This window comes from Thunnus maccoyii, chromosome 16 (assembly GCF_910596095.1).
Source record: "Thunnus maccoyii chromosome 16, fThuMac1.1, whole genome shotgun sequence".
NCBI lineage: Eukaryota > Metazoa > Chordata > Actinopteri > Scombriformes > Scombridae > Thunnus > Thunnus maccoyii.
Genome location: NC_056548.1, coordinates 600,026 through 618,889, shown reverse-complemented (window position 1 = coordinate 618,889; position 18,864 = coordinate 600,026). Strand labels below are relative to the sequence as shown.

At 45.0% G+C, this 18,864-nt stretch overlaps 1 protein-coding gene across 1 annotated transcript; it reads left to right on the top strand.

Annotated features, from left to right (window-relative positions):
* The first annotated feature begins 2,344 nt into the window (after positions 1–2,344).
* Positions 2,345–18,417, top strand: fbxo34 (F-box protein 34). The gene is made up of 3 exons (XM_042389177.1): positions 2,345–2,581; positions 9,770–9,938; positions 15,111–18,417. Exon 3 carries the CDS (start codon positions 15,118–15,120, stop codon positions 17,161–17,163), a length of 2,046 nt encoding a protein of 681 aa, XP_042245111.1. The 5' UTR covers positions 2,345–2,581; positions 9,770–9,938; positions 15,111–15,117; the 3' UTR covers positions 17,164–18,417.
* Positions 18,418–18,864: the final 447 nt, after the last annotated feature.

The window sequence follows — 18,864 nt, the reverse complement described above, 5'->3', positions numbered from 1 at the left end:
TGTTAATGAAACATCATCTTTCAGTCTTGTGTAATGTGACACCTGGTGGACAGGTGTGTAGTAAAGATTTTGATTTTGGGACTCATGGAGGGAGTAATGACTCACTTCCCATCCTGTTACATCATCAGTGATGTCATCCTGTAACTACAAACATCTTCAAGCTTTCAGCCTGTTCAGACTTTTAAACATTTGAAAGAGGCACATGTGAACTGAACATTAGAGCTGCAATGACTTGATTCATTTTTTAAGAAAAAAAATTCTCTGATTGCAGCTTGTTAAATGTGAATATTTTCTGGTTTCTTTAGTCTCTCTGACAGTGAACTGAAGATCTTTGTGTTGTGGACAAAAACAAGACATTTGAGGACGTCGTCTTGGACCAAACAACTAACTGATTAATTGAGAAAAGAATTGACAGATTAAATGAGAATGAAAATACGTTCTGGCCTGTCGATCGGGGAAATTGAGAATGTGATCTGTTTTTAGACTAAACTATTAATTGAGAAAATCAGTTGGTTGCAGCTCCATCCTCATCTGACAAAGATGAACATGTTATTTTCCAGATGGAGGACAGAAACCATTCTTCGTTTAGTTCAAAAATGCATTTAAAAGTCTGTGTGAAGCTTCTATTCAGCTTCATCAGTCTGAGTTAGTCATATCAAGTGGATATCTGACACATTTACAGTCTTTTTAGCATCAAATTCCCTCTTTGTGTTTCCTCGGACAGTGTTTCCCTGTTGAGCTGCAGGTGGAAGTATAGTAACAAAAAGAGGAACTTTGGCACTAAAAAGACTGTAACGTTGAAAGATATCTACTTGATTTGACTCATTTGGACGCTGAAGCTTCATATTAGCTTCAGATAAACTTTTAAATACATTTTTGCACAGAAGGAGGACTGTGGATTTTGTCCTCCATCACTTCCATTGTAAGGTCATTATGAAGGGATCTTCTAATGGTCAGTATGAACAGGAGGAATGATTACAGCAAGAAAAACAGCTTTAATGTTCATTTGATGACTGACTGTTTAAATGCTGCCTAACAACTTGTCATTGTTACTCATGTCAAACTATATAAGTTGGTGTTTCTACAGTGTTTTTAATGTGGGTGTTTTACTGTCAGTGCTGATCCTGATTCTGTTAATGTGTTAAACTCCTCTCAGCCACCAGAGGGCGACACTGAAACACCTCCTGTTATACTGGAAGGTGGGGAACGGTCTAAAACCTCTCTGACTGTTTGTGAAGCAGCCTGACTGAGGAGGAAAGAGGAAGAGGACGGTGACTTTAGATTCTTCTCCTTAATGCAGCAGCATCAGGAGGCGTCTGATCATCTGCAGCAGGACAACAAACATCCAGCCAGAGTCATAAAGATCTATCTTCATCAACAAGAAGAACAAGGAGTCCTGCAACAGATGGTCTCATCATGGAGTCAGTCTGGGATTAACATGAAGAGACAGAAGCAGCAGAAGAAGAACTGTGGCAACTTCTCCAAGATGCAGGAACAACCGACCTGCCGAGAACCTGAAACACTGTTTCAAAGCTGCTCAGATATTGATTTACTTTCTGCGGTTTACTCAACTTTGGATCAAGTTAACTGATCAATAAAAACTATTCATGGTATTATTGTTGAAAGATCCTCCCTGACAGAATCAGTGTATCAGACAAACAGATCACTCTGACCAATAAACCTCCTCTGATTGTATCCTGACAGTCTCAGCTGTGACCTTTGACCCCGGGGGTTCTGGGAGGACTCCTCTGATGTATTTTTCATGATGGAAAACCTGCAGCAGGTTTTCTTACTGTTGTTGTTGTTGTTGAAACTGAAGTCGGCTCACAGATGAATTATTGATCCAGACGACGTCTCTCTCGCTCTCTGCTGCTGTGAACCAAGAACACTGTCAGACTGTTTAAACAAACCAGGACTCGTGTTTAAAACTTCTAAAAATGTCACTTCAGATAAACTCAGTGTTTCTAAAATCCTGGCTAGAAATAAAATGAACAAAATATAAACAATAAAATAAAGTGCATTTACATATGAAATATTACACATCAAGTAGTAATTAAAATAAAATAATGTAAGATGTAAAATAGAAAATAAACATATAGTGTATTGGTGTAAAGTATTGGTGATTAATGTATAACTTTTTTTTTTTTTAAATACTTTTTTTTTTTAAAAATTCAATCTAAGTTTGAATTATTGTAAATGTGTTAATTAATTTATTTGTTCAGCCTGACTGATTGAACCACACATGGCAATAAAGTGAATCGAGTGAATCTCCTCGATCATGTACGTCATGACGCAACTGCCTCAGCTGTACGTCATGACGCAGCTGCTCCAGCTGTACGTCGCTGCTCGATCAGTAAGTTAGTCAGTAACTCGAAGCAGTGGACAGGTTCAGCAACGACGGAGCTCCGCTTACACCGCGATTTAATGTTTTAAAACAAGATTTTATGCAGTGATAGCTGCAGGAACAGACAGCCAGAGAGTTGAAGAGCTACAGGACGAACCGTGAAGAGGATTTTTGTTGTTTTTGTGGCTGCCAGCAGCTTTTCCTTCCACGAACAGACGGAGCGATTTCCCCCAGCAGGTCAGTCCGAGTCCCGGCCTCTGCTGCTGTTAGCTGGCCGTTAGCTGCTGTTACCACCTGAAGCTAAAACTGTCTTTATGTTAAAATAAACCGAGTTAAACACAGACAGCTTTATTTTAAAAAAAACTTCTTGCTCGTTTAAATGTCGTCGCGCTGTTTGTCTCCCTCCCAGGTCTGTTTGCTAAAGCTCCAATTAGCTCTAGAGGCTAGTCAGTTAGCCAGGTGTATCATGGCTTCAGACGGCCGCAGCATCTAGCATGCTAGTTAGCTATTGGCTAGCAAAGTTTGTGTACTTGTGTTTGAGGTCTGTTCCGGTTTCTGACGGCTTGTTTTCTGCTGAACAGTCTGTTAACCGTCTGTGTCATTAACATCTATGAACTCTGGCGTCATGTGGGCACAAGTGTGGAGTGTTTATTCCAGCTAAATGCTAACTAACTTAGCTGTGATGAAGAGGCCGCAGACAAGTTTACAGCAGCTGTCAGCGGAGGAAAGTAACTAAGTACTTTTACTCATTTACTGTACCGAAGTACAGTTGTGAGGTACTTGTACTTTACTTGAGTATTTCCATGTGATGCTACTTTCTACATTTCAGAGGGAAATATTGTACTTTCTACTCCACTACATTTATTTGACAGCTTTAGTTACTTTTCAGATGAAGATTTGACACAATGGATAATATAACAAGCTTTTAAAATACAACACATTGTTAAAGATGAAACCAGTGGTTTCCAACCTTTTTGGCTTTTGACGTCTTACAAAAAGCAGTGTGTAGTCGGGGTCACATTTCACATGTCTATGAGTTGTTAACAGCTCCACCAAATAGTGATTTTTCCCTCTAAACTTCTCACATGCTTTCATTTCAATAAATGTTCAAATGATCCAATATTTCAGCAAAAATCAAAGATTAGAGAAAAAGTCCAAAAACTGAAAACAGATTTGTTTAAAGTGGTTGAAAGTAGCTCCAACAGTAACGAGATCTGAGACAAGAACATGTTTCAGAATCAGATTTATTCACCGAGCAGCAGGAAGAAGGAAGTCAATGTGTTCCAGATGTCAACAGAAAAAGCAACAAACATCAACATTAAACAATAAACATAAACAGTGTAAGAAAGAGAAGGACAGTCATTGAATAACAAAGGTTCTGTGTAGTAGAGGTGAACTAACATACATACAAATATACATCTAAACTGTGTGTATTAAAAGGATATAAACTGTATATACATTTAATTAAAATATAAAATCTATTAACATCTACACAGTGCAGAACAAGGCTGCATTTAATGATTAATTTCATTTGTCATTGATTCTTCTGCTGATTGTTTTTTCTATAAAATGTTGATGAATTGTCAACAGTTTGAAGTCATCAGCAGATGTTTGTTCTCTTACTGGATGAATCACTCTGTGACTCATCAGTTATTATAACTGTGTCATTGATCATTTAATAACTACTTAGTTATAATCTCAAAGATTTTCATTTCAATAAATGTCTGTCTGTCTTTTTACTTGAACTGTTATTAATTTTTCTGACAAACAGAAACAGCATATTTGACCTTCAACACAGACATGTGAACAAGGTGAACGACAAATAAGAGACGAGAGACGAGTAAAAGTTAACACAGTAACGTAGAATAAATAAGTTTATCTGTCTAAAACAGTAATAAACCAGAGAAAAGAAGGAGGGAAGATGTTTTATGTTATACAGTTATAACCTCAGAACTATTATCTGCAGCTGCTTCCTGGAGATCATCCGTCCCTCTTTCATCCTGTAGTCTTTATTTTCTATCATATCTGCAGCTTTAAGTTTAGCAAAAGTTATTAATTTTCTGTCATGTAGATTTCTCATCATCTAAAGTCCTAATTAAACCTTTTCTAAGTTCCTTCAACATGAAGCTGCAGCTGTTGGAACATCTGGTGACTGACTGACCTTAAAACTGATCATTTCAATAAGTGACCAGACGACAACCATCACCGAGCCGCAACCACAGTTCAAAGACGCAATTTCAAATAAATGTTTAAGTCTCTCTCGTTGAAAGAGGTAACACAGTGGTGACTGAGCCTGTGGCCCGCTGACATTATTATCATTATTATTATCATTATTATTATTATTATTATTATTATTATGGCGACTTTCCCGCCATGCATTGAGATCACAAGCGGCGCAGTTAGTGACGCATCTCCGTTAACCAATGGGTGATTGGCCAGAGACTGTAGGCGGAGCCAACCGACAGACCTGCTCTTGTCCAAAAACACACCTGCAGTTACCGCTAAACGCCATGTGGCGGCGCCGAAGAGAACGAAATGAGACGTTCGAGTTCCACACTTTAAAGAGCTTTAAAGAGCACGTCGTCAGAATATTTCCTTTTACCAAATATCATTTAATCAATTAGTCTGCAGCTGTTTTGATAATTGATTCATCGTTTCAGTCGTATTTGATGTAAAAATGTAAAAATGTTTGTTTTGGTTTCAGCTTCTAAAACGTGATTCATGTGTTTGTTTGACTCTGAGAAACTAAGAGGCGTTTACACTGTAATAATGAGAAATGCTCGTTAGTGTCGTTTCCCGGAGTCACAGGTGACGTCTTCAGATGTCTGAAGTTTAGTTTAAAATGACAAACTGTTGACTAATCAATTAATTGATTAATCGTTGCAGCTCAATAACAGATATGATGTTAAATATCAACATGGGCTGCAGCTAATGATCATTTTCATTAAAGCAGTTGTGTAAAGCGTCTCTCAGTAAAAAGTAATCAATCAATCAATCAATCAATCAATCAACTATCATTGTGCTGCTTCAGTTTCTTACATCTTTAATCTGTCTTTTCCTTCCTCATCTGCTGATACAGAGTATTGATCTGAAACCCAGATTATAAACCAGTAAAGGTCTGTGTGGAGTCACTGGGATCATTTTGATTTACAGTAACATGATGTCTGATGACATCGTCTGTGTGTGTGTGTGTGTGTGTGTGTGTGTGTGTGTGCGTGTGTGTGTGTGTGCGTGCGTGCGTGTGTGTGTGTGTGTGTGTGTGTGTGTGTGTGTGCGCGTCTGTGTGTGTGTGTGTGTGTGTGTGTGTGTGCGTCTGTGTGCGTGTGTGTGTGTGCGTGTGTGTGTGCGTGTGTGTGTGTGTGTGTGCGTGTGTGCGTGCGTCTGTGTGTGTGTGCGTGCGTGCGTGTGTGTGTGCGTGCGTGCGTGCGTGTGTGTGTGCGTCTGTGTGTTTGCGTGTGTGTGCGTGCGAGTGTGTGTGTGTGTGCGTGCATCTGTGTGTGTGTGCGTGTGTGTGTGTGTGCGTGTGTGTGTGTGTGTGTGTGTGTGAGGTTAAATCAGTGCGACTCTGCTTCAGTGTGTTTGTCCAGTCGATCACATGACTCAGGTCGTATCAGCTGATCGTTTCTTATCTGTGTTTGTCTGCTGTCTGATTTCTCTGCTGCAGAGTCACTTCCTGATTTTCTTTTGAAAGTCTATTTCCTGTCAGCTGTCTGAAACTCATCGGTCCAGTTTCACATCATCAGCGGTGGAAGGTGTTTTAAACCTGAACATCAGGAAGTGAATGTTTTAAAGTTAGTTTTAAGGTTTTCTATATAAACAGCAGGATTAAATATATGTTTTATGATGAAGATATTAGAAGAATGATGTTATGAGTTAAGAGGAAGAGGTCATAATATTCAGAGGAAAGTGTCTGATCCACAGGCTGCAGTTATCTAACCTGTGAAGAACATGTTTGGACTTTATTGTTTCCTCATAACTTCTAAATTACACACATGTCGACTCCATCGATCAGCTGGCTGATACGACTACTGTCAGAGATCGTTTGATTCCATTTATACATTTCAATTTAACAAAATAAGTCAAAATACAACTCGGTCATAAATTCAAACAGTTTCCTGTTCAGTCACAACACAAATCTGTTTATTTACAAGAAAAACAATCTGCAGAGAAACGTGTGTGTGTGAATGTGTGTGTGTGTGTGTGTGAATGTGTGTGTGTGTGCGTGTGAATGTGTGCGTGTGAATGTGTGTGTGTGTGTGTGTGTGTGTGCGTGTGTGTGAATGTGTGTGTGTGTGTGTGTGTGCGCGTGTGTGTGCGCATGTGTGTGTGAATGTGTGTGTGTGTGCGCACGTGTGTGCACATGTGTGTGTGAATGTGTGTGCGTGAATGTGTGTGTGAATGTGTGTGCGTGTGAATGTGTGTGCGTGTGTGTGTGTGTGAATGTGTGTGTGTGTGTGTGTGTGAATGTGTGTGTATGCGTGTGTGTGTGCGTGTGAGTGTGTGTGCGTGTGTGTGTGTGTGAATGTGTGTGCGTGTGAATGTGTGTGTGTGTGAATGTGTGTGCGTGTGAATGTGTGTGTGTGTGTGTGTGTCAGTGTCAGTGAAACTGCATTTTTCTCTTTTATTAAAGTTTGACTCACTACTGTTGGATGTTGTAAACATTATCAAACCGGTTTGATATGAAGCCAAATACTGGACCAGTAATACCAGTAATACCAGTATTTATATATATATTTATATCTCTGCTCCTGACTGGACCATAATGAGTGACTGAGAGACGCATCATCATGTTATTATTTATTCAGCTGAACTCTTGCAGCCACATCTTTCACCATCTTATAGATAAAACAACTAATCGATTAATTAGTGGATATTAATCAACAGATTAATTGATAATGAAAATAATTGTTGGTTGCAGCTCTAATGTGATTAATTATAAGACTTCAGATTGTTACAAACTAAAGTGCAGCTTCAAACTGTCTGGTGACCTGCTGTGTGTGTGTGTGTGTGTGTGTGTGTGTGTGTGTGTGTGTGTGTGTGTGTGTGTGTGTGTGTGTGTGTGTGGGTTAAACTGAGGAAACCAGTTGGTTTGTAAAACAGCTCTGTGGGTTTTTCTCTCTCAGAAACATGATGTATACACACACACACACACACACACTCTCAGGCTGCTGGTGTTTTCCCAGCATGCCTTGTGGTTGAGGTAGTGGAGGGTGTGGTTTTGTGGGTGAACGTGCTGAAACGAGCCTCAGACTGTTTTTACAGACGAACTGAAGGTGTTTCTGTAGTTTCACTCCTGACCAATCAGAGGCTGTAAACACAGTCACATGACTCAGACAGCTGATCGAGTCCTCCGGTGATTCTGTGAGAAACAGATGATACAAATAATATAAAAGCCGTCGTCTCCGAGCCTCATGACATCACGATGACATCATCAGTTATGTTCTCAGACTCCTGATTGGATCGTACAGAGTCTGAGCCAGGTGATGTCAGAGGTCAGAGGTCACAGCGTCGAGGCTCCTGAAGCTGCTGTCGCTCTGGGGCGTTTGTTTTACTCTCCTGTTAGAGGCGGGCGGGTGGAGTAAAGGCATGTGCTTCCATACATGTTACAACCACGGCTCTGCAGACACACATGATTATTTTCATTAACGATTATTATTATTTTTGGAGTTAATTGATTAGTTGTTTGGTCCATAAAATATCAGAAAATGGTGAAAAATGTGGATCAATGTTTCCCCAAACCCAACGATCTTCAGTTTACTGTCAGAGAGACTGAAGACACCAGAAAATATTCACATTTAAGAAGCTGAATCACAGAATTTGGACTTTTTTTTCTTAGAAAACAATTAATTGATTATCTAAATAATTGTCAATCAATTTGATGTGGATGGACTGATGGTTGTTTCCAGCTGTGATGTAAAATCCCGTCTGTGAATATTACAAACACGCTTCGTGCACGTGGAAGTATGAATTAGCTCTAACAAATCAGGACCTGAGCCTGACTGAGCGCTCCTGATGCGGTAAACTCCACCCAGCTGGTACATCAGGGAGGATAAAATAAACACACACACACACACACACCAGTAACCACAGTGTGTGTTTGGACGTGACAATCTGTCACACACCCAGCGGAGGCGTTCCTAACTTATTGATTACCTGCTGCCTTATATAGACACAAGGAGAGAGTTCTAGCAGCTGATTGGCTCGTGTGTGTGTGTGTGTGTGTGTGTGTGTGTGTGTGTGTGTGTGTGTGTGTGTGTGTGTGTGTGTGTGTAAGCAGAGCTGAGTCTGACAGCAGCTGCTCGGTGTCACATTATAGAAGCAGCTGGACCACGTGCTGCTGTTGTGGTCCAACACACTCACACACACACCCCACACTCACACTCACACACACACACACACACGACCCACAGACACACGACCCACAGACACACACACACGCACACCCCACACTCACACACACACACACACACACACACACACACACACACACACACACACACAGAAGGAGGATCGGCATGTTCGCACCATCAGTAGTGGTAAAATCAGCTCACATAAGATTCTTTTTTTTTCCATCGTTAATAACGTACGTTGGCGGCTCAAACAGGAGCTGATTAGTTGATTAATTGGAAGATGTATATTTTCCAATCAATAGCAATGATCAACTCTCATCAAAACGTCTCAAATACAACCAGTAAAGGGTTAACAGATGTAGGCGGGCCCAACCTGGTGACAGGTGAAACAGCAGCATCTTTGATTGGCTCTGAGAGGCTGAGCTGCGATCTGATTGGACTAAACCAGCAGGAGCTCGTCTGAGCTGAAGATGCTGTTTGACGGCAGTAAAAACTCGAAAAACTCGACACATCTGTGTTCAACAACAAGCTATATATATATATTGTTCTTCAGTACAGCCTCCTAGAAGAAATATCATTCATGTCTCCACCCGGTTAATGCAGTCAAATCAAGCGCACCTGCAGAGCCGCCACCCTGCACTAAACTGATATAACGGCTCTGTGACTCGCATGTTTTCGTGTATGAGACTCGAGTATCGCGTCAGTTTACTTGTTTATTCCTGAAAACATTTGTTGTTCAGCAGGCGATCGTCAAAAATCTCAGCGTCCTTGAACACATCAGCTTCTTCACTGCTGTAAACATCTGGTCCAGATGTTAGAGGTTTCCAGGTTCAGGTAGTGAAGGTATCCAGGTAACTCTACCTGTTAGAACACGTCCCAGCATGCAACAGTGCTGCCTCTTTATTGGTTTATGGTAGTTGAGACGTTTTTGTGGTCGTTTGCGAGCGTTTTCTTAGGTTTTCCAACCAGTTTAAAACCGTTCAGTATTTGTGAAGGTGTGTGTGTATTCATTAATAATGTGTGTGTGTGTGTATTCATTAATAATGTGTGTGTGTGTGTGTGTTTTTTCCTGCAGTGTGTGAGTGCATCTTGAGGGGGCGGAGTCACACGAGAGGCGGCGTCGGGTTGTGTTTCCTGTCGGGGGAGGAGTCACAGTGAACGTGTGAGAAATGTGAAGCTGAAGGATCAGAGGGGCTGTCACTCAAACCAGGACCACCACCAGCCAATCAACACGCAGTCTGGAGGTAAGCCCCGCCTCCTCTGCACACAGCTGCCCAATCACAGGCCGGTCTCCATCCAGGTTCGATGACATCAGGAGAGAAAACTACTTGAGCAGCTGAGTCTGATAAAGTGTGAGATGTCCTAAACAGGCCACCGTACAGGCGTAAACATACGAGGATGGAGCTGCAACCAACCCGTTCTCTCAATCAATCAATCAATCAATCAATCAATCAATCAGTCGACAGGCCAGAACCTCAATATTCAGTTTACAAGGAGAAGTCAATCTTCACACTGAGAAGAAAAACAGAAACTAATTGATATGAAAATAGTGAGCAGACAGGTGACACATTCAAGTAAAACCTGGTCCAGGTGTGAGTGCTGGACCCCTACAGTGAGGGGGTCTGGTCCAGGTGTGAGTGCTAGAACCCTACAGTGAGAGGGTCTGGTCCAGGTCTGAGTGCTAGAGCCCTACAGTGAGAGGGTCTGGTCCAGGTCTGAGTGCTGGACCCCTACAGTGAGAGGGTCTGGTCCAGGTCTGAGTGCTGGACCCCTACAGTGAGGGGGTCTGGTCCAAGTGTGAGTGCTGGACCCCTACAGTGAGAGGGTCTGGTCCAGGTGTGAGTGCTGGACCCCTACAGGGAGGGGGTCTGGTCCAAGTGTGAGTGCTGGACCCCTACAGTGAGGGGGTCTGGTCCAGGTGTGAGTGCTGGACCCCTACAGTGAGGGGGTCTGGTCCAAGTGTGAGTGCTAGAACCCTACAGTGAGAGGGTCTGGTCCAGGTGTGAGTGCTGGACCCGTACAGTGAGAGGGTCTGGTCCAGGTCTGAGTGCTGGACCCCTACAGTGAGGGGGTCTGGTCCAGGTCTGAGTGCTGGACCCCTACAGCGAGAGGGTCTGGTCCAGGTGTGAGTGCTGGACCCGTACAGTGAGAGGGTCTGGTCCAGGTCTGAGTGCTGGACCCCTACAGTGAGAGGGTCTGGTCCAGGTGTGAGTGCTGGACCCCTACAGTGAGAGGGTCTGGTCCAGGTCTGAGTGCTGGACCCCTACAGTGAGGGGGTCTGGTCCAGGTCTGAGTGCTGGACCCCTACAGTGAGGGGGTCCGGTCCAGGTGTGAGTGCTGGACCCCTACAGTGAGGGGGTCTGGTCCAGGTGTGAGTGCTGGACCCCTACAGTGAGAGGGTCTGGTCCAGGTGTGAGTGCTGGACCCGTACAGTGAGAGGGTCTGGTCCAGGTCTGAGTGCTGGACCCCTACAGTGAGAGGGTCCGGTCCAGGTCTGAGTGCTGGACCCCTACAGTGAGGGGGTCCGGTCCAGGTCTGAGTGCTGGACCCCTACAGTGAGGGGGTCCGGTCCAGGTGTGAGTGCTGGACCCCTACAGTGAGGGGGTCTGGTCCAGGTGTGAGTGCTGGACCCGTACAGTGAGGGGGTCCGGTCCAGGTGTGAGTGCTGGACCCGTACAGTGAGGGGGTCCGGTCCAGGTGTGAGTGCTGGACCCCTACAGTGAGGGGGTCTGGTCCAGGGCTGAGTGCTGGACCCCTACAGTGAGGGGGTCTGGTCCAGGGCTGAGTGCTGGACCCCTACAGTGAGGGGGTCTGGTCCAGGGCTGAGTGCTGGACATAGCTTGGTCTCTTCCAGGATGAATCACATGTTACGACCTTCACAGTCACCAGATCTCAACCCACCATCATCATCATCATCATCACATGAGGAAGAAGATCTTTATGAAGAACGATGAAGAGTTCAATCAATCTGTAGGATCAATAACAAGAGGAGGTCCAAGACTGTACTGACCCTTTATGCGTCCCCGTCTGTATAACATCTAGTAGACCTGCAACTGATGGTCATTATCAATGAATCTGTTGATTCTTTTCTCAATTAATCAATTAGTTGATTGATCCATCAGTGTTTCCTAAAGACGACGTCATCAAATGTCTCGTTAGTTTACTGTCACAGAGACGAAAGAAACCAGAAAAGATTCAGAATTAAACAAGCTGCAACCAGAGAAATTAGACTTTATTTCTTTAAATAAATTATTCAAAACGATTGATCGATAATCAAAATAGTTGGCGATTAATCGATTAACCGACTAATCGCTGCAGCTCTGATGTTCAGTTCACATGTGACTCTTTCAGATGTTTAAAAGTGAACAGGCTGTTTGTAGTTACAGGATGACATCACTGATGATGTAACAGGATGACATCACTGATGATGTAACAGGATGAAGCCATTCGCCCCGAAAATCTGAAGTTGATACGTGAAACCTGCTGCGTTACTGTGAAACTGTAGAACGTCTTTCATAAAGCAGATAAATGTGGAAACGATTAGCTTTATTACACAAGCTGGAGTCAGAGCAGAGTGATAGAAAACACTGACGGAGGTCAGAGGTCAGAGGTCACAGCGCCAGTCACAGAGCTGCACTGATTAGTTCATTCATCAGTGCAGCTCACCGTTTCTTTCGTCTCTCTGACGGTAAACGTCGTCTTTAGGAAACACTGAAGCACTTTTCACCATTTCCTGACATTTTCTGGAGCAAACAACTAATCAATGAACATAATGGACAGATTAATCAATATAGTAAACAGAGTAAATCTGATCAATACTAAGAGAGAGAGAGAGAGAGGAACAGAGCTGCATCACATCTGTGCAGAAGAGTTTGACTTTATGAGCTGAACAAATGTAAGTCAGGTCTGTTCATGCTGGGCGTGTTAGTGGGAACCAGTCCAGACAGCTGAGGTCATGCTGTGTGTGTGTGTGTGTGTGTGTGTGTGTGTGTGTGTGTGTGTGTGTGTGTGTGTGTGTTTGCTCTGCACAGTTGTTGATGATGTCATCCTGTAGTTAGCGTGTGTTCCTGCACATGTCTGTACATGTGGTCAAAGGAAAACAAAGAATGCAGCAGCCTGGAGATCAGCAGCAGCATGAAATGATGTTTTCAGGTCTTCAGGGGCGGAAACACTCGACCGCTGACGCATCATCAGGTCATAGAGCAGCCGCGGGGCTAACATGTTAGCACGTCCACAAGAGACAAACAACAACCGTCTCAGGTTCTTCACAAGGTTTTCAACATGTTGTTAAAATATATTCATAAGAGTGGTTGAAACATCCACAGCGTCTCCAGGATGAAACTGCGTCTACAGCACCTCCGTCAAGGTCAGCCACAGAAAACCAGTGAAGAAGAAACTGTTTCCTGTTTCCTGACATTTAGTTTATTGCAGCAGATTCCAACAGTCTGAGCAGAGAAAGGTTGTCGATAGATACGTTTAACTCTGAGCAATAAAGAGAACAACACTCGCTACTGCCACCGTCTGTTCTGTCAGTGATACGACGGCGTTTCTGCAGCGTTTCTGCAGCGTTTCTGCAGCGTTTCTACAGTGTTTCTAAAGCGTTTCTACAGCGTTTCTAAAGCGTTTCTACAGCGTTTCTACAGCGTTTCTAAAGCGTTTCTACAGCGTTTCTAAAGCGTTTCTACAGCGTTTCTATGGCGTTTCTGCTGCGTTTCTACAGCGTTTCTACGGCGTTTCTAAAGCGTTTCTACAGCGTTTCTACAGCGTTTCTACAACTTTTCTGCAGCGTTTCTACAGCGTTTCTACGGCGTTTCTAAAGCGTTTCTACAGCGTTTCTACAACTTTTCTGCAGCGTTTCTACAGTGTTTCTAAAGCGTTTCTACGGCGTTTCTAAAGCGTTTCTACAGCGTTTCTACAGCGTTTCTACAACTTTTCTGCTGCGTTTCTACAGCGTTTCTACGGCGTTTCTAAAGCGTTTCTACAGCGTTTCTACAGCGTTTCTACAACTTTTCTGCAGCATTTCTGCAGCGTTTCCCTGTACACACTACAACGCCAAGCGGGTGTTTACACATTCTGGAGGCCGTTTTGGAAAAGCTCCGTTTTCAGGGAGAAAAAGGTTGTTTTTAGTCTGAAGAAGAAAAGGGAAACAAACAGATGCTTTTACTAATGTAGGCGGATTAGTGTCAGTCCCGTCTCCATGGAGACGAAGATCACAGAAAGAGTCTCAACAGCAGCTCACATGTGACAATTAAGACCCATGAAAACAGAAGAACAGAAGAGAAAAACATCACAGATAGTTTCTCCTCCCTCTGACTCAGTCTGAGTCTGTCTGTGCTTATAAGGCCTTCTTCATCCTGCAGCTGATCAGCTGTGTGTGTGTGTGTGTGTGTGTGTGTGTGTGTGTGTGTGTGTGTGTGTGTGTGTGTCACGTGATAAACTGGCAGTGATGTTCAGAGGTGTGTTTGTGTTCGGGCAGCAAATCTGTCCTTGAAAGGTCTGAACTGACTCATTTTAACTGAGTGTTGATCTCAGTGTGTTTGACACGTCACTAACACGCTGTAACATCAGTTAGTGTGTGTGTGTGTGTGTGTGTGTGTGTGTGTGTGTGTGTGTGTGTGTGTGTGTGTGTGTGTGTGTAGTATATAACATGAACTACAGCATTTATAGCCTGAAGTAGTTTGCGGTGCCTGTTCAGAGATTTTCAAACACATAAAACACAAAACTTAAGTTTCCAGTTTGTCTTTGGGAGCAACATCATAATATATAATCACAACTTAAACCACACAGATGCTTCATAGACGCCTGTTCATCATTATTCTACTGAAGTAATGATGATGTAATAGTAACGACATCGAATGTAAAACAATACGGACGTTGTCATGGTGACGGCTGTTTTGAAGTCTTGAGTTTAGCATTTTGACCGTCGCCATCTTGGATTTTTGGAGCCAGAAGTGACCATATATGGACGAGAGGGTGGAGCTGACCCTAACACTGGCTGCTAGCTTGGTTAGCATGATGCATTTACGGTCAGTGGTTAACTGTGTGATGCTAATGCTAATTTTCGCTAGCAAAAAAAAACAGGCTTAAAGCCATTAAAAGAAAAACTACTTACTGGAAAAACTAAGAGGATCTTTTATCACAACCAAACACTAAACAAGATGAATGAACAAACAGAACGATGCATTTAACTTTAAATAAGTTGAAAACACAGTGAAATAGCGACGGCTGCGTATGTACTCCGTGGTTGCATTACGTATCAATATAATCAATAATAATAATATCTGATATCTTGTTATATCTCAAAACTGTTTCTGGGCTTTTTTCTGATCCTGTTGACAGAACAGGAAGTGTTAAATCTGACAGCAGAGACAACATTTCGTCTTTATTAATTTTTTTTTTCTCTCTCCGTCTGTCAGGACCATCATGCATCTGAAGTCGTATCCGAAGCTCGTGCGTTCAGAGCTGCGTTTGGATCCGGCCGGTGTTCAGACGTCGTCCCAGCGGAGCGGCGTGTTCATGAGCCAGCAGGGGGCGCTGCTGAGGACCTGCGGCAGTAACCATGGCAACATCAGTAGCAGCCGCCTCCCACTCAGCGTCATCTCGACCAACACGCTGCGCCGCAGCAACGCCACCACCAACAGCAACAACAACAACAACAACATCAGCAGCAGCAGCAGTGTGGTCACATCGCTCCGGCTAAAGACGTCACCCAGCGGCGCCCTGCAGCTCCTCCCCTCTCCACCGGACTGCGAGAATGACACGCTCAGTTTGTACCAGACAGCTGCAGAGGACGGTGACGCGCCGCTGGACATCTGGGCCGCCATCAAGCCTGGACACGTCCGCGAGAAGATCGCCATCTTCACCTCAGAAGCGGGACGGACGGATGCTTCAGGAGGTAGTGAACGCACCTCAACCAGCAGCTCCGGCAGCTGGGATCGCACGTCGCCGGTGTGTACAAGCCACGCCCCCATGGCGGGATTGTCGAGGGCGGTGAAGGCGAAGGGAAGCTGGGAGGAAACCTCCAACGCCAAGCGGCGCAGGAGGTCTGGGAGCAACCAGAACCTCCAGCAGGACCAGAGGAACCAGCTCCCAGACCCTCCTGAACACGCCCACAAATCGTCGCCGCACCGCTCGGACTCGACACAGCGGGCGAGTGGCGAGCAGGGAGGGGTCGAGGCGGTGTCGGAGGAGGCGGAGGACACGAAGGTGTCGGTGGTGGACATGGTGGCGTTCCTGGAGCAGAGAGCGAGCAAGCAGCAGCAACGTGACTCCAAACCTGTGCTCGCTCTCCAGAGGAGCTCCACCACCATCATGCTGTCCAGAGCCCCGCCCCCTGAGGTCAGGGAGGGGTCAGAGGTCAGGGGGGAGGAGCCAGAGAGCGTCAGGGTGTCGGACATGGTGGCCAAGCTGGAGTCCGAGTGTCTGCGGACGCGAGTGGAGGGAGATCTGTCGAGGAGCAACAGTCTGAGGAGGATGGTGGGACGCGTCCTGCTCGCCGCCACGGACCAGTGCTCAGCCCCCTGCCAGCCCGCATCACCATCATCATCACTGACATCATCACCATCGTCATCACTGCCGGGAGCTCAGAGAGAGCCAATCAGCTGCTCAGAAACACCCAGAACTTCAGCTCTGACCCCGCCCCTCCCTGACATAGCCACGCCCCCCTCAGGCGACGTGGCGGTCGTGGCTCGGGGGGGCGGGAGCAGTGCTTCAGAGACTCAGGCCACGCCCCTGCAGTCTGAGGGGGCGGAGCCTCTGCCAGGCTTGTTGTTTTTGTCTCCGCCTCCTGCGGCCTCGGAGCTGCAGACACGCCCCCACACAGACTCCACCCCTCCCTCCTCACCTCATACACCCACAGACTCTAAGCCCCGCCCCCCACACCACAGAACGACCTTTGACCCGGAGGCCGACCCCTCACGACCCCACCGCCCTCCTGTCTCTGGCAGCCAATCAGAGAAGAGTAGAGCTCAGGAGGAGGAGGTTGCCGTGGTGCCTGTGGCGCGGCGTGCGTCGGTGTCGCAGGACTTCCTGGAGATGCGTCAGCGTCTGCAGCAGCTGCTGGAGCCGCAGCCGTACCTGTCGCTGCTGCCGCATCACCTGCTGCTGAAGATCCTGCTGCTGCTGAACACGCAGAGCCTCGCCGCGCTCAAGTGCAGCTGCCACTACTTCCAGTTCATCATCGACACGTACGGCGTGCGGCCCGCCGACTCGCTCTGGGTGTCTGACCCCCGTTACCGCGACGACCCCTGCAAGCAGTGCAAGAAGCGCTACGGCCGCGGCGACGTGTCGCTGTGCCGCTGGCACCACAAGCCGTACTGCCAGGCGCTGCCCTACGGACCCGGATACTGGATGTGTTGCCACGGCACCCACAGGGACGCGCCCGGCTGCAACGTGGGTCTCCATGACAACCGCTGGGTGCCGGCGTTCCACAGCATTAACGTGCCGATCTACAGAGCCGAGGACGACTGAGAGAGAGAGAGAGAGTGTGTGTGTGTGTGTGTGTGTGTGTGTGTGTGTGTGTGTGTGTGTGTGTGTGTGTGTGTGTGTGTGTGTGTGTTACTGATGCTGACAGAAAGATCAGCTGCTCCCATGATGCAACACGGTTCAGATTCTCCTTAAAAACACTGTTAGTGGCGTTTAAAGAAGCTGCATTAACCCTTCAGGCCTGTTTCTGTGTTTAGTGATGAAGAAGATGAAGATGTTTTTTCATCTGAACGTGTTTGTTGGTTTGTTTGAAGGAGAATCTGGAGTTTGTCGCCTCCTGCTGTTCAGACTCCGTCACCTCACAGCCTGCAGCTCAACCACTGTTCAGCTTTCTGTCACTTTGTGTCATTAATTATCTTCAGCTCGTTAACAGATTGGTGTCTCGTTAGTGAAGAGGAGCAGCTGAAGGGAGGAGGAGGAGGAGGAGGAGGAGGAGGAGGAGTCCCGGCCAGGACTCTTCTTCTTCTTCTTCTTCTTCTCTGACTGTCTGAGTCTGAGATAAAAACATCTGTTTCAGGTCGTATTTGAATCTAAAACTTTAAACTTTAAACTGAAACCGTTTATCAGCTGATACAAACGACGGATTTCAGTTTGTTTTTTGTGTCAATTTGATGAAGAACTTTGATGTTTCAGTTGTTGAATTAAACAAAAACACAGCCGGTTGTTTTATCCATAAACTGTTACTGAAGCAGACTCAGACGTCAGCTGTTCACACTGTTTGTGTGTCAGGTGGGTGAGGGGGGCGGAGCTTCAGAGAGGAGGCAGCGCCATCTTCATTTGGAGCAAAAAAAAAAAAAGACCTTTATCTGCACCTTGTTTGTGTTTACATTTGTACATAAATCATAGAGTTTATGAGCTCCATCTGTTTAAAAACAACAACAACAACAACAACAACAACAACAAGGGATTCTGTGATTGTGAACTGTTGAGCTTCAATCAGCGGCTGACTGATAATCACCTGTAACAGGACTGCTGTCATTATTATTATTATTATTATTATTTTTTGAAGGGAACAGAGGAGACGATGATGCAATATAATAAACTGAACTGTTGAGACGAGAATAAAAGAATATGGGGAGAAAAATAACGGCCTTTGACCTTCAGAGATTTTTGTTTTTTTAAGGTTTGTTGGTTTCCTGTCTGCCGGCTGTCTGGTTGATTTTCTCTGTTTTTTGCTTTAATAAAGTGCTTTCTCATTGGTTCTCGTTTGGGTTAAAAGAATAAAAGACTTGACTCTTCTTTTGTTTCAGCGTCAAACTGATTTTAGACACAAACAGACATCAAGCTTCACTCAGTCAGCTGTTAATAAAGCAGGTTACAGAGTTTAAACATCGAAGGAACCTTGAAGTTATCGAATGTTATTTCAGACAGTCAACAGACTCAGCTGATCTGTCGGAGGCGTCCGGTGATGTCAGAGCTCAGCAGCTCTGTTTGGGCTTCATAAGTGATTAAAAGAATCTTAAAATGGACTAAAGCAGGTGAAAAGAGTCGTTCACAGTCTGGCTGATAATAACCGTCTGATTTTATGTTCTGAGTGTAAACAAACAGGACGTGATGCGACGCAGTCGGTGTTTGAATCTCAGTTATAAAACTTCTATAAAGCTTCTGAACGAGATGTTTTATGTTCTCCATTAAAATGTTTCTTCCCACATGAGACCACAACACACAATAACACATATAACATAG

Bases quoted from the DNA above. Each gene is read 5' to 3' on its own strand.
- fbxo34 (XM_042389177.1), top strand. From the start codon at position 15,118: ATGCATCTGAAGTCGTATCCGAAGCTCGTGCGTTCAGAGCTGCGTTTG.